This window comes from Ranitomeya variabilis, chromosome 4 (assembly GCF_051348905.1).
Source record: "Ranitomeya variabilis isolate aRanVar5 chromosome 4, aRanVar5.hap1, whole genome shotgun sequence".
In the NCBI taxonomy this organism is placed as follows: Eukaryota; Metazoa; Chordata; class Amphibia; order Anura; family Dendrobatidae; genus Ranitomeya; species Ranitomeya variabilis.
Window position 1 is genome coordinate 206,148,733 of NC_135235.1, and position 14,716 is coordinate 206,163,448.

The 14,716-nt window shown below is 46.3% G+C and overlaps 1 protein-coding gene across 1 annotated transcript; it reads left to right on the forward strand.

Annotated features, from left to right (window-relative positions):
- The first annotated feature begins 3,269 nt into the window (after nucleotides 1–3,269).
- BAX (BCL2 associated X, apoptosis regulator) lies at nucleotides 3,270–13,050 on the forward strand. Its single transcript, XM_077259753.1, has 6 exons — nucleotides 3,270–3,469; nucleotides 8,429–8,477; nucleotides 8,587–8,742; nucleotides 9,832–9,967; nucleotides 10,572–10,676; nucleotides 12,170–13,050. The coding sequence occupies exons 1-6, from the start codon at nucleotides 3,364–3,366 to the stop codon at nucleotides 12,269–12,271; spliced, it is 654 nt and encodes a 217-aa protein (XP_077115868.1). The 5' UTR covers nucleotides 3,270–3,363; the 3' UTR covers nucleotides 12,272–13,050.
- Nucleotides 13,051–14,716: the final 1,666 nt, after the last annotated feature.

Here is a 14,716-nt window from a genome sequence, read left to right on the forward strand (position 1 = left end):
TGATAAAAAATGTAGATAAAATCAACTTATAATCTAATATATAAAGCTGAATGTATGTATGTATGTGTGTATGTGTGTATGTATGTGTGTATGTGTGTATGTATGTCCGGGATTGGCATCTGAACCGTCGCAGCTACAGCCACAAAATTTTGCACAGTCACACGTCTGGACCCCGAGAGCGTCATAGGCTATGTTGTGAGGTGAAATTTTAACCCCGCGCTTTCCAATTCACCAAACAATTTTGCCCCTATCTACATAATGGGGAAAAAGTGAAAGGAAAAGTGTTGGAGGCGTCGCAGCTACAGGCACAAAATTTTGCACAGTCACACGTCTGGATCCCGAGAGCGTCATAGGTTATGTTGTGAGGTGAAATTTTAACCCCGCGCTTTCCAATTCACCAAACAATTTTGCCCCTATCTACATAATGGGGAAAAAGTGAAAGGAAAAGTGTTGGAGGCAAATTAACAGCTGCCAGATGTGAACAAGGGGGACTTAAAGAATGACAGCGATGGCGCCAAAGAGTATATACTGTACAGTTGCTAAGGTGGGGCCCCGACATGGGATAATCACCACACCACCACGGGGATATGAACACACACACAAAATGCGCCACACACTACCACGTGCTCGGACACATATACCACCCTCAGCGCACATTTCACCACACATACACCAACCTCGCCACATAAAAGTTGAAACACAAAAGTCGCCGCTCAAAACTCGCCACGCGCAAAACTCTCCACATGCAAAACTCTCCACACGCAAAACTTGCACACGCGGAAAAATTGCCACATGCACAAAAGTTGCAACACATGCAAAAGTTGCCTCACACAAAACTTGCACATACTCAAAAGGCACCACACATAAAACTCGCCACGCGCAAAACTCGCCATGCGCAAAACTTGCTGCACACAACTTGCTACACTAACCTGTCACATGCAACTCGACACACAAAAAGTTGCTACACGCATGTCGCCACACAAAACTCATCTCACAAAAGTCGCTACATGCATGTCGCCACACGCAACTCAACACACACAACTTGACACACGAAACTCGCCCTAAAACACACACAAGTCTGGTATTATCCTTCAAAAATAAAAATCTGATTAATAAGCTGACAAACTACAAGAGCAACAAATGTACCATATAGGAATCCGGCAGCTGTCAGTCACATGACCAGTCTATTATGTGTATGTGTGAGCTAATATATACTGCCAGGGGGTGGGCTTACTGTTGGCTGGGGATTTATCAGGCTGCCAATTTAGCTTACAAATACTGAGGTAAAAATACTGACCAAATAACGTGTGAACGAGGTCTAATACAGGAGGAGATGACATACAGATATATACTATATACAGGAGGAGATGACACACAGGTATATTCTATTTACAGGGGAGATGACACACAGGTATATACTATATGCAGGAGGAGATGACACACAGATATATACTATATACAGGAGAGATGACACACAGGTATATACTATATAGAGGGGGAGATGACATACAGGTACATACTACATACAGCAGGAGATGACATACAGGTATATACTATATACAGAAGGAGATGACACACAGGTATATACTATATACAGGAGCAGATTACCTACAGGTATATAGTATATACAGGAGGAGATGACATACAGGTATATGCTATGTATAGGAGGAGATGACATACAGGTATATACTATATACAAGAGGAGATGACACACAGATATATACTATATATAGGTGAGATGACACACAGGTATATACTATATACAGGAGGAGATTACATACAGGTATATACTATATATAGGAGGAGATGACATACAGGTATATACTATATACAGGGGAGATGACACACAGCAGGTATATACTATATACAGGGGAGATGACATACAGGTATATACTATATACAGGAGATGACATACAGGTGTATACTATATATAAGGGAGATGACAAACATGTATATACTGAGGTGAAAATGAGAGGTGTGAGGTGAAAATGAAAAGGTGTGAGTGCAAAATGAGAGGAGTGAGGGAAAATAGTGGAGTGATCGGAAAATGACAGATGTGAGGTCGAAATGACAAGTGTTAGGGGGGAATGAGAGGAGTGAGGGGGAAAATAAGAGGAGTGAGGGGGAAAATGAGTGGTGTGAGGGAAAAAATGAGAGATGTGAGGGGGAAAATGAAAGATGTGATGGGGAAAATGAGAGGCGTGATGGGAAAATAAGAGAAGTGAGGTGCTATAACTAACCACAGATATTTACTATGCCCAGGCAACGCCGGGCTCTTCAACTAGCTTAGATTTACAATCTCCATGCTTTTCTCATGGTCAACTTTATGTGGCCTGTTCAAGAGTTGGAACAGCCAAAAATCTGTTTGTCTTTGCACCTGAAGGAAAAACTAAGAATGTCGTTTATCAAAAGGCTCTCGAATAAGTAGTAGAAGATTACTTCACATTACTTGGCCAATTTAGTTAAATCTGTGTGGAATATCTCTGGTGTTGAAATATATGTTGTAAAATGCTTCTATTAGCTTAGTTTTTGCCTTTTAATAATTACATTTCTATCTGTTTTTTGTTTTTTTTGTGCAGAATAAATTTTTGTTAACACATTCTATTCTGCTAACAGCAGTCATTACCCCGGGCGAAGCCGGGTAGTACAGCTAGTATATATATAAAACTATATTAATAATGTTAATAACTAATTTTAATTTAATCAATTAATGTATTAACTAATTTATTAATCAATGTAATCAATGCAAATAAAATCTAATAAAAATATGTAATAGAAAAATATAAAATAACGTAATGAAAAATGAACTTTACATATATATTTTATCGTTCCCTTTTCATAAAATATAAACAAGATGTAATAATAAAAAAAATCTTTAAAAATAAAGATTATATATATATATATATATATATATATATATATATATATATATATATATATATATATATATATATGAAAACGTTCACATCACAGACTAATAAAAATAAATCTGCTTATGTGGCATTGCTGGCTGCGTAACTGTCCGAAAAATAAAGTTTTCTCTCCTAGAGGATGGGAGGGGCCGGAGAAAGCTGCAGCCGGCCGGCGGTCACGTGACTGCTGCGGCGTTCACACTTCTGCCCTCAAGTATTTCTTTCGTTTCCCCCCCCTCACACGTATCAATGACGTCACCAGCTCGCAGCAATGACACAGCATGTCTCTTCACTTGCCAGTACTCAAGATGGCGCCCTCTGTAATTTAGCCGTATATGCGTCATGACGTAGCGACGCAATGATGTCACGTGAGAGGCGTGGTTTAGCTAGCCACCCTAGTGTCTTGGCGGCAGCAGCGTAGTTAGGTAGTCACTGTGCGAAGGAAGGAAGCATGGCGGAGCGGGGAGCCGGCGGGGATTGGCCCCAGAAAGAGAGTGAAGGAGCCACCGGGGGAGCCCCGGAAAGAAGTGGACGGCGGGAGAGCAGCGGCGGAGCAGGTGAGGAGCCTGAATACAGCAGTGTGGGGGAGGGGAGCGCTGTACATGGCCGTGCCCGGGCCTCTGCCCCTGTATGGAGGGTTGTTCTTAGAAGCTGCTGTGGGACTACTACTCCCAGCCTCTCCTTGTTTTGGGTTGTGTTCTGTCAATAAAGAGGAGATCCTGCTGACACTATATAGAGGGGGGGCTCTACACAGTAGGGGGGCGCTATACAGGAGGGGGGCGCTCTCTATCTATATATATATATATATATATATATATGTGCTCTATACAGGAGGGGGGGCGCTCTATACAGGAGGGGGGGCGCTATATATATAGGATGGTGCTCTATACAGGAGGGGGGGTGCTCTATACAGGAGGGGGGGCGCTCTATACAGGAGGGGGGGCGCTATATATATAGGATGGTGCTCTATACAGGAGGGGGGGTGCTCTATACAGGAGGGGGGGCGCTCTATACAGGAGGGGGGGCGCTCTATACAGGGGGGGCGCTCTATACAGGAGGGGGGGGCGCTCTATACAGGAGGGGGAGGCGCTCTATACAGGAGGGGGGCGCTCTCTATCTATATATATATATATATATATATATATATATATATATATATATATATGTGCTCTATACAGGAGGGGGGGCGCTCTATATATAGGGGGTGCTCTATACAGGAGGGGGGGCGCTCTATACAGGAGGGGGGGCGCTCTATACAGGGGGGGCGCTCTATACAGGAGGGGGGGGCGCTCTATACAGGAGGGGGAGGCGCTCTATACAGGAGGGGGAGGCGCTCTATACAGGAGGGGGAGGCGCTCTATACAGGAGGGGGAGGCGCTCTATACAGGAGGGGGGGGCGCTCTATACAGGAGGGGGGGGCGCTCTATACAGGAGGGGGGGCGCTCTATACAGGGGGGGCGCTCTATACAGGAGGGGGGGCCGCTCTATACAGGAGGGGGGGCCGCTCTATACAGGAGGGGGGGCCGCTCTATACAGGAGGGGGGGCCGCTCTATACAGGAGGGGGGGCCGCTCTATACAGGAGGGGGAGGCGCTCTATACAGGAGGGGGGGGCGCTCTATACAGGAGGGGGGGGCGCTCTATACAGGAGGGGGAGGCGCTCTATACAGGAGGGGGAGGCGCTCTATACAGGAGGGGGGGGCGCTCTATACAGGAGGGGGAGGCGCTCTATACAGGAGGGGGGGGCGCTCTATACAGGAGGGGGGGGCGCTCTATACAGGAGGGGGGGGCGCTCTATACAGGAGGGGGGGCGCTCTATACAGGAGGGGGAGGCGCTCTATACAGGAGGGGGGGCGCTCTATACAGGAGGGGGGGCGCTCTATACAGGAGGGGGGGCGCTCTATACAGGAGGGGGGGCGCTCTATACAGTGAGGAAGCAGCACAGGAGATGTATCAGCGACCAGTCGTTGGTCATAAAATGCCGCTGTGACCTTGAACCTTTCGGTTTATAAGGCTCTGAAGGTGCGTGAGGCGGCCGGGGAGAGGGGGTGATGCTGCTGAAATGGCCAGCGAGCGGCCGTCATTGCCAGGTGCTGTGCCCGGCGTGTGTAGGAGAGCGGGACCCCCCCACCATACAGCAGTGAGGGGGAGCGGAATGGGAATCCCACCTCCTGTCTGTAGGGGAGCTTGAAACCCCCCATACGTCTGCATGGGGGAGCGGGATACACCCAACAACCTCACCCCGTCTGTGTGGGGGGAGCAGGATACCCCTGTCTGTAGGGGAGTGGGAGCCCCCCGCCCCCCCATTGTCTGTGTTGAGCGAGGCGGGATTCCCCCCCCCCCCCCCCCATACACGCTGTCTGTATCGGGGTGTGGGGAATACCCACTCCTCCATCTTGTCTCTGCAAGTGAGCGTTCACCCCTATCTGTGATGGGTGCTCTGATAGTCGTGGGTGTTTTTTTTTTGTCTGTTTCTATTTTAATGATTTTGTACTTGAACTTTTCATTTTCTGTTTCTGTAATGAAATTTGTAATATTTTTTTTTTTTTTTTTGCAAACAGAATTGAGAAAGACTAATGTTTTTGCTAAATTTTCCGCATAGTAACAAACAGCCACAGGAGCCCAATTGGAGGATTTGTGAGCGGAATCTGCTTCAAAATCCCTATTAAAAAAAAAAAAACCTAAACAAACCTGTGCATATAACATTCAAGCTAGAGCGTTGTTTTCTAAGGTGGCCAATAGGAGGCGGTGTTGTACACTTCAGAGGCCAGTGCTTGTTAAATTGCCTGTGGCCTTGGTGCTTCCTGGCATCTAAAGGGTGGTTCTGGTGTTCTTGGTAAAATTGCAAGGTGATTGTAGGAAGAAGCAGCCTGTCTTGAAAACAGAGGGATTTATTATGTTTATGGCTTGTTGCGTAGGTAACGACCTGTTCTGCAGCGGTGGCTGAATGTGTACAGTGCTTACAAGCTCTTTGCTATAGAGCTGTGAAGCTGTCCGTTCGCTGCCGCTCCTCCGATGATGCCACTTTATGAGGCCTGCAGCAGACAGAACAGTTCATTTTTGCAATTGGCCATTATTAACATTTTTGCACTGTTAATTGCCAGCTGCAGAATGAGTTAACTAAGAATCTGTCAGTGAGCTTATCTTTGATATGTTGTTTTCTAAGCTCTTACCTAATGTATGACCACAGACTGTACTAAAGGTGAACGTGCAGAGAATAAGCTAAACGGTGCAAATTTTTTTCCATGAAACTTTAATTACAATATTTTTTATCAGTAATTATTGGCTCGCTGACTGTGGAGCTTTGTTAATCCACATCTCCGGGGATTGCACAGCCATGAATTTCATTACATTCCTGCTCCGGATTCTGCACTATTGTTTTCTGAATCGTTGTTGCTTGTGAAAAAATTATTTAAAAAAAAATCTGAAATTTCCACTTCGCTTCCAAACTTGAGATTTGGTAAAAAAAATTTATTTGCATAGATTTGTGCACAGAAAATCTGCATCAGATTACAGCGCTGGTGATGGATTTATTAAAATCTGTCAATTTCCATTACAGATTTTTGTCATTTATTTTTTTTCCCCCTTATTAATGTACAGGGGTGAAATCTCCAGCAATCTGTGTCATTTATAGTCCTAGCCTACCAGTAAGGCCGGCCTAAACTTCCTGTATGGGTCACGATGTCCGGAGCGGACACAGGTCTCCTGGCCGCAGCTCTGCAGTCTCGTATATGTCCAGTTTGGGCCAGGAATTGCTGTTAGGACACAGACCGCGGCGCCTCCTGCGGACCCCCAGGGTAGCTGAGCCGTAGTTCCGATGTTCCTCACCCTCTCTTATGTAACTGAATTTCATTGAAACTTAATCCGAGTTTCACATCCAGGTTTATGGCTTTCCAGTCTCTGTTGACTTTTATGACTCAAAAACATGAAACGCATGACTATAAAACGAAGAGCGAATTACCGGGGGGGTCGCCCCTGGGGGGGGGTCGCCCCTCCTGATACTTTTTCCCTCCTGAGACTCTTCTAACATAGAACTCTCAAGTACACCATCTCATGCTCTTTGCTGCCGTTGCTCCCGGTCTGTTGTGCAAAATTGCAGGGTCTCTGCTCGCTGACCGGTGTTTTTCTTTCATGTCTGTATGAAGTAGGAAGCCCCTTTAAGTGGAGGTGACCTCACTTCTTTCCTGGCTCTTGCAGACTTTAGTTTTGTAACCTGAGCTCGGTGCTGTGTAAGGATAAGCGGTCGGTCCAGGTAGAGGACGGGAGCCGTCTGTGGTCTTGGAGACCGGATGACTGGTGCGTCAACATACAGAGATGGGACAGTGACTCATTTCAGGAAGCTCCACCGAACAGCAGAGAAAACAATGTCTAGAAGCATCTCCAGTTTATTCTTAATTATCTTCTTTACAAGTTCCTCAATCTGTGAAATTGGGACCTCGCTGTCCCGCTGAGAAACTCGGGACCTCGCTGTCCCGCTGAGAAGCTCGGGACCTCGCTGTCCCGCTGAGAAGCTCGGGACCTCGCTGTCCCGCTGAGAAGCTCGGGACCTCGCTGTCCCGCTGAGAAGCTCGGGACCTCGCTGTCCCGCTGAGAAGCTCGGGACCTCGCTGTCCCGCTGAGAAGCTCGGGACCTCGCTGTCCCGCTGAGAAGCTCGGGACCTCGCTGTCCCGCTGAGAAGCTCGGGACCTCGCTGTCCCGCTGAGAAGCTCGGGACCTCGCTGTCCCGCTGAGAAGCTCGGGACCTCGCTGTCCCGCTGAGAAGCTCGGGACCTCGCTGTCCCGCTGAGAAGCTCGGGACCTCGCTGTCCCGCTGAGAAGCTCGGGACCTCGCTGTCCCGCTGAGAAGCTCGGGACCTCGCTGTCCCGCTGAGAAGCTCGGGACCTCGCTGTCCCGCTGAGAAGCTCGGGACCTCGCTGTCCCGCTGAGAAGCTCGGGACCTCGCTGTCCCGCTGAGAAGCTCGGGACCTCGCTGTCCCGCTGAGAAGCTCGGGACCTCGCTGTCCCGCTGAGAAGCTCGGGACCTCGCTGTCCCGCTGAGAAGCTCGGGACCTCGCTGTCCCGCTGAGAAGCTCGGGACCTCGCTGTCCCGCTGAGAAGCTCGGGACCTCGCTGTCCCGCTGAGAAGCTCGGGACCTCGCTGTCCCGCTGAGAAGCTCGGGACCTCGCTGTCCCGCTGAGGTGCATATATGAGACAGAAGTCCGGTTATTTTTTATTTTGTCCAATGAAACGTGATCAGATCCTGTCCAAACATTTCCAATTTATGTTGCAGATTTGTTTCTTATTTTTCCCATATTGAGAAAGAAAACCCAATATTTGTGGATTTTATTTAAAATAAATGGAAGCAATCCATGAATCATGTTTCATAGCACCTTTTTATTATGATTCCTTTACCTCTCGGACCACCACCTATGAGGGGTTTAAATCCACGGGATACTTATTTATGCCATAATCTTGTTTCCTACAGTCTTGACTAAATCTTTTTTTTTTTTTTTTTTTTTTTTCTCTCCCATCGCAGGCGTATCGACAGAGCAAATCATGCAAACCGGTGACGTGCTGCTGCGTGGGTGAGTAGTGATGTAACCCTTTGCATTATTGTCATGGCCTGAGCTTCTCCCCTCTTGCGTTGCATTAATTGCACTCCGTCCTATCATTATCCATCCTCTTCCTCATCAGGTTCATCATGGATCGGGTGCAGCGCAGTTCGGCTACAGAAACTGCAGGAATTCCCGAGCTGGGAGTGGTGGAGCAAGTGAATCCTTCCACGAAAAAGCTGTGCGAGTGCCTCCGAAGGATCGGAGACGAGTTGGACGGGAACATGGAGCTGCAGAGGTATGGGCTTGGCTCTGGTGGATGCTGTAATCCCCTCCCCACAATGTGAACATACACAAAAAGAGAATTTGACCCCCTATTTTTTTCATATTTTGGAGTTAACGCTGCCCTTGTCCATGGGATGTCTGGTATCATCTCATTTGCTAAATGAGACTGAGCTGCAAAATCAGAGAGACGGCCCCCGAACAAGGGTGATGGTGATGTTAAAGGGGGGAAGGAGTGATGAAGCATACACTATATTTAAATATTATTACTATTTTCAGATTTTTTTCTTAATTACAATGCTAATATATAATTTTTTTTGAAATATGAACATGCAATACAAATATTATAAGATGTAATAACATTTAAATATTGGCATATTATTTTTAATAATAATGCAAATGATGATGCTCATAATAATAATGATCTTAATAGTAATAATGATACCGATAATCTTAATAAAGCTATTGATCATAATACTAAGAAAAATGCCGGTCACGCTAATATTAAAATTATGAGAATTATTGGCATTATTATTAATAATAACATTATTATTATTATTAATATTATCATCATCATGATTAGTTTTTTATTTTCAATATGTATTTTATAGAAATGATGGCTACTGGCGCAGCTTTTATCACTATCAGGTTTCTAATTGTTCATGTACCGGATAAGCCGTGCCTGATTTCTTGCACAGCAGCAATGTAGGAGCTCACTGACTAAGGGCCACACAGCAGTTTGCACCCTGCCGGAGACATACTTGGTGCTGAACATGGCGCTCTGCAGCATCTCCTGTACTTTTTTATTATTATTATTTTTTTTATTTTTATTTTTTTTTATACCTGCAAGTTTTGTGCTCACAATTTGGAAAGTTTTGTTTAAAATGGGGAGGCCGGACGTCACGGGGCAGGCTATCCCCCCCCCAGAGCTATTGCACGTGGTAAGGTTGGGGGTCCCATGTCTTCCTTCTCCTGTACATGATGTGTGGCCTCTGCATCAGTAAAGTGACTACATGTTTGCAATCACTGAACCTTAATCTGTGGCTTCCTCCATCTCCCTGTGTCATGTACCTGACATCTGTCTTGTCTGCTGCTTTCTGGCTAGGATGATTGAGCAGGTCCAGGGTAACCCCCCGAGGGAGGTCTTCTTAAAAGTGGCTACTGAAATGTTTTCAGACGGCAACTTCAACTGGGGTCGTGTGGTAGCCTTGTTTTACTTTGCCAGCAAACTGGTTCTTAAGGTGAGCGTCATACGTTTCCTCAGTTCTGTAGCGGAATACTATAATACTAGCATTTAAAGGGGTTGTCCAGACTTGGGGCTGAAGTCTGCAGTCACTTTATGAGACATTAGTGTGCACTGGGAGTGGGCCATCACATGTGACCGAAAGCTTGTGCTTTTGCATACTTCTGGCCACATTCCGACTAGACTTTTCCAGCCTTGCTCCATTCACTTGTATTGAGGTCTCTCAAGTCTAGTCGATATGTGACCTCATGTATGCAAATCATACTAGCGGGCACACACCTCACTGTATCCAGCACTGGAATATCCTGATGTGCACACTGTCAGGATTCTACGAGTTTGCAGTCACATAGATTAACAAACCTGGACAACCCCTTTAAGGAAACTGCATTTATTGTAATTTAACGGTTATCACCTTTGCGGTGGAGAGGCCATGATTTTTCTTCGGCCAGAATACCCTTTTAACCACAGCAGAGATCTTCTGCATTAAGTGCCCCATCAACTTCACTGCAAAACAGCACCGCACCTGAGCACAGGTTGTTTGTGGTATTGCATCGCAGTCCCATTTATTTATGAGTCGGCTGACCACTGTGAATCTCCCGCAGGCGCTGTGGTCGCAAGTGCCACAAATGATCCGCACAATCATAGACTGGACTATGGATTATCTCCGAGACCACGTTGTCCAGTGGATACGAGATCAAGGCGGCTGGGTGAGTTCGGGGGTCTTTTATTGTTTATATATTTAATCAGTGCAGATTTATTATTTTTTCCCTATGAACTAGCAGAGCTGTCCTGATGAGCACACATGCAGTATACAGCCGGCCGAAGCCTACACAGGGTGTACTATGGCTTGTGTCCTGTGTTACTAAGTGTTGGGTGCCGGCTCACCGCCTCCAGCACGGCCATCGGCCTCCCCGGAGAACAATGGGAGACAATGCAGAGCCGTGTGTACTGTCATCTCCAAGGCAATGACAGCCGCACACCAGGCCCTGCAGGGGGCGTCACAGAGCGACCTGCCAGTATATGGGCACTATAGATTTCATCGTTGATCAGTCTTTATGTTGTGGCATCATCCCAGATCTTCTGTTTCGTGTGTACGTCTCGCACCAGAAAGGGCTTTCCTGTGGATAAATGTGTGAACACTGGGGGTCTGACCTGTGACCCTCAATGATGGGGTGCCGAAAGTGCCCCATCTCAGGGGTCGGGTGATGTATACGGGGGGGGGGGGGGGGAGACAGTTGAAGGGTTGGATGGCGTGTACATCCGGGGCCATTGAGGGGTCGGATGGCGTGTGTACATCCTGGGGCAGTTGAGGGGTCGGATGGCGTATATACATCCGGGGGCAGTTGAGGGGTTGGATGGCGTGTACATCCGGGGGCAGTTGAGGGGTTGGATGGCGTGTGTACATCCTGGGGCAGTTGAGGGGTCGGATGGCGTATATACATCCGGGGGCAGTTGAGGGGTTGGATGGCGTGTACATCCGGGGGCAGTTGAGGGGTTGGATGGCGTGTGTACATCCTGGGGCAGCTGAGGGGTCGGATGGCGTATATACATCCGGGGGCAGTTGAGGGGTTGGATGGCGTGTACATCCTGGGGCAGTTGAGGGGTTGGATGGCGTGTGTACATCCTGGGGCAGTTGAGGGGTCGGATGGCGTATATACATCCGGCGGCAGCTGAGGGGTCGGATGGCGTGTACATCTGGGGGCAGCTGAGGGGTCGGATGGCGTATATACTTCCGGGGGCAGCTGAGGGGTCGGATGGCGTATATACTTCCGGGGGCAGCTGAGGGGGTCGGATGGCGTATATACTTCCGGGGGCAGCTGAGGGGTCGGATGGCGTATATACTTCCGGGGGCAGCTGAGGGGTCGGATGGCGTATATACTTCCGGGGGCAGCTGAGGGGTCGGATGGCGTATATACTTCCGGGGGCAGCTGAGGGGTCGGATGGCGTATATACTTCCGGGGGCAGCTGAGGGGTCGGATGGCGTATATACTTCCGGGGGCAGCTGGGCTGAATGGTAAACCTGGCTCAGTGATTACGTGTCCTCGCTCGTCCTTTTCTCCATATAGTGTGCTTATCTTGTTGCTGGAGGTTTTCGGACCGATCCCGTCTCTCGTTTCCCCTCCTGTCTGTGTCGCTCATGGTCCTTAGCCCCAGAACACCGATCCTCACTACTTCTCTAATTATTTTGTTCTCTCCACAGGAGGGGCTTCTGTCTTACTTTGGCACGCCGACCTTGCAGACCGTCGGGGTCTTCGTAGCCGGTCTTCTCACTGCCACTTTTGTCTACCTCCGATACTCTTAGGACCGTCTCTCCCAGCCCTGACGCTTTCACAAACTCGTCTGGAAGCACAAACTCAACCCCGGGTTCACTCCAGCATTGACGGCAAAGCTCAAGAGCGAGCGCCTCCACCAGGGACTCCACCACGCTCCACGGAAACGGCTCTTACGTGGCCTCTGGGGACAGTTTTTGAGATGACGTCTACCCCCCCCCCCCCCTTTTTTTTTTTTTTTTTTTTTTTTTACTTTTAGCATTAAACACGTGCCTTTTTAATAAGCCTCTTTTTAATTTAATACTTGAAGTCGTGCCCCTTACCGTTCTGTGTCCAGGGGTGAGGACAGTAGTCATAGAATGTAAGCCCATCCTCCATCCACCGCCGCCTCTCCCGGACTCCGGTGGATTATTACGGGGGGTTTTTAATTTTTGACATTGCTGAGTTTGCACCTTTTTTTTTTTTTTGGAAGATGAATTCCGTTATTTAAGTAAAGGGAAAATGGTTACAGCGTGCGTTCTGTGCCAGGTGGCACGGCGGGTCGTTATCGGTAGTGTCGTGCCGCGGTACTGGACGCTGGGGTGAACCGCGGTCGTCTCCTGGAGATGCCAGCAGCGGCCCGTACAGCAAAGAGGCTTTTCCCAGGTCAGTCCGGAAAACTAGACAGGTGTCGCCGGAATGAGAAAGCATTTTACATTTGGTCATCGGTGTATGATGGGAGTTGTAGTTTTTGAGTAATAAAAAAAAAAAGCAAAATTTGCATCTGTGCCCTCCTTTAAAAAAAAAAAAAAAAAAAAAAAAAAAAGCAAAACATACATTCAAAACACAAAACTCATTTTTTTCTTTTTTTATACTTTTATTTTTTTTATTTTCTGTCTTTGTTTCTATACCAAATTGCTTTTTTTTACACTTAAGAATATCTACTTATTTTTTAATTTAGATTCTAATTATTTTCTGAGTTTTTTTGTATACTAAAATCTACTTACGGTAGTTGTTTGTTTTTTTTGTTTGTTTTTTTTAACTAAATTTTTTCCCGACTGATTTTTTTTTTTTAATGCTCTGCTGAACAGATGAAAAGAATTAGCACCTGGCTGCTCTTTTCCAGAAACTGCACCGTTCATGCACAAAATCTGTCTGCTCTTCCGTTCTACCCATAGCTGTAATATTAGTCAGTGCCTGTGGACATGAGCAGCACTAAAATAAATAAATATATATATTTATATATTATATTTCATTACTGTCCCTTTAAACGCTATATTGTGCCCATGTCATAGTTGCTTTTATCATGAACTGCAGAGCGCCAGCACCACCTAGCGGCCATGATCAGTATTGCAGATGTGTCCGCAGCTGTAATAACGGGAGTTTGGTGCGTCGCCAAGGGCCCACATGTCAAAATGCTTTCTCCTTTCCGTAAAATAACGTCACTTTAATTTTTTAAAATTTCCGGCTTGATGACTACTTCATATGTGAAGGACTTGACATGGGAAAAGAGGCCACCTTGGAATAACGATTCGATCCCATCTGTGAATTTTCTCATCTTATTTTTAATTTTTATGAAACACTCCTGTATTATTTTTTCTTTTTTTTTTTTTTGCCTTTTTCTACCGGTAGATGGATGTGTCAGTGCAATGATGAACTTTTACTGGACAAATACTTGATAGCACTATACCTCAGCCACACGCTGTGCAGCCTTTTCCGGATGGTGGGCGATCATCACTCAATACCAGCTTTATTGGAACTGAACACATAACTGAACTCATTTTTGTTTTTTCTTAGGACTAGACAATCATTTGTTGTTTTTTTTTTTTTTTTGTTTTTTTTCCTTTTGTCACTTACGATGTTATTTCTGTTGCCATATTCTGCCTTTTCTTTCTCCTTTTATATGGATATCAAACGCCTGTGTTACCAGAGGGCAATACATGACAATGTGTATTTTCTTCGCACCTTTTCGCAGTGCCAGGAGTGCAGATTTTGTAAGTCTCTGCAATCCTCCATTGCTCCTGCTTGTAGGACATATCAGTCTGCTCTTAGCAGCAGCATCATCATCATCAATGATCAACTTTAGGTTGCCCACTTTTTGAAAGTCAATTTTTTTTAATTTTAGCTGCATGTATTTGGGACTATAAATCATTATTTCAATTGGGTTTCTCTAGAAATTTTGCACCGTTTTGCTTTTACAGGCGCCTTGCTTGCCCGCACATTCAGCTTTGACTTGGTCCTAAAAAGCAAAAAATTCTACAAACTCTTACAGAAAGAGAAATAACTCTTCTGCAGCCAGTAATACAGTGCAACACAAAAGGCAAGCAAAAAATTATTTTTAGCCCCAAATACATATATTAAAAAAAAAGACCCCCAAAAGTGGGAAAACCTCATTTAATAATAAAATGCAGTTCTTGGTTTTTTGTTTTTTTTACAGAGATGAGTTAAAACGGTTGGGAACAAAATACCTCCGTTTTCCCCTGTGGAGCCCTTGCAGG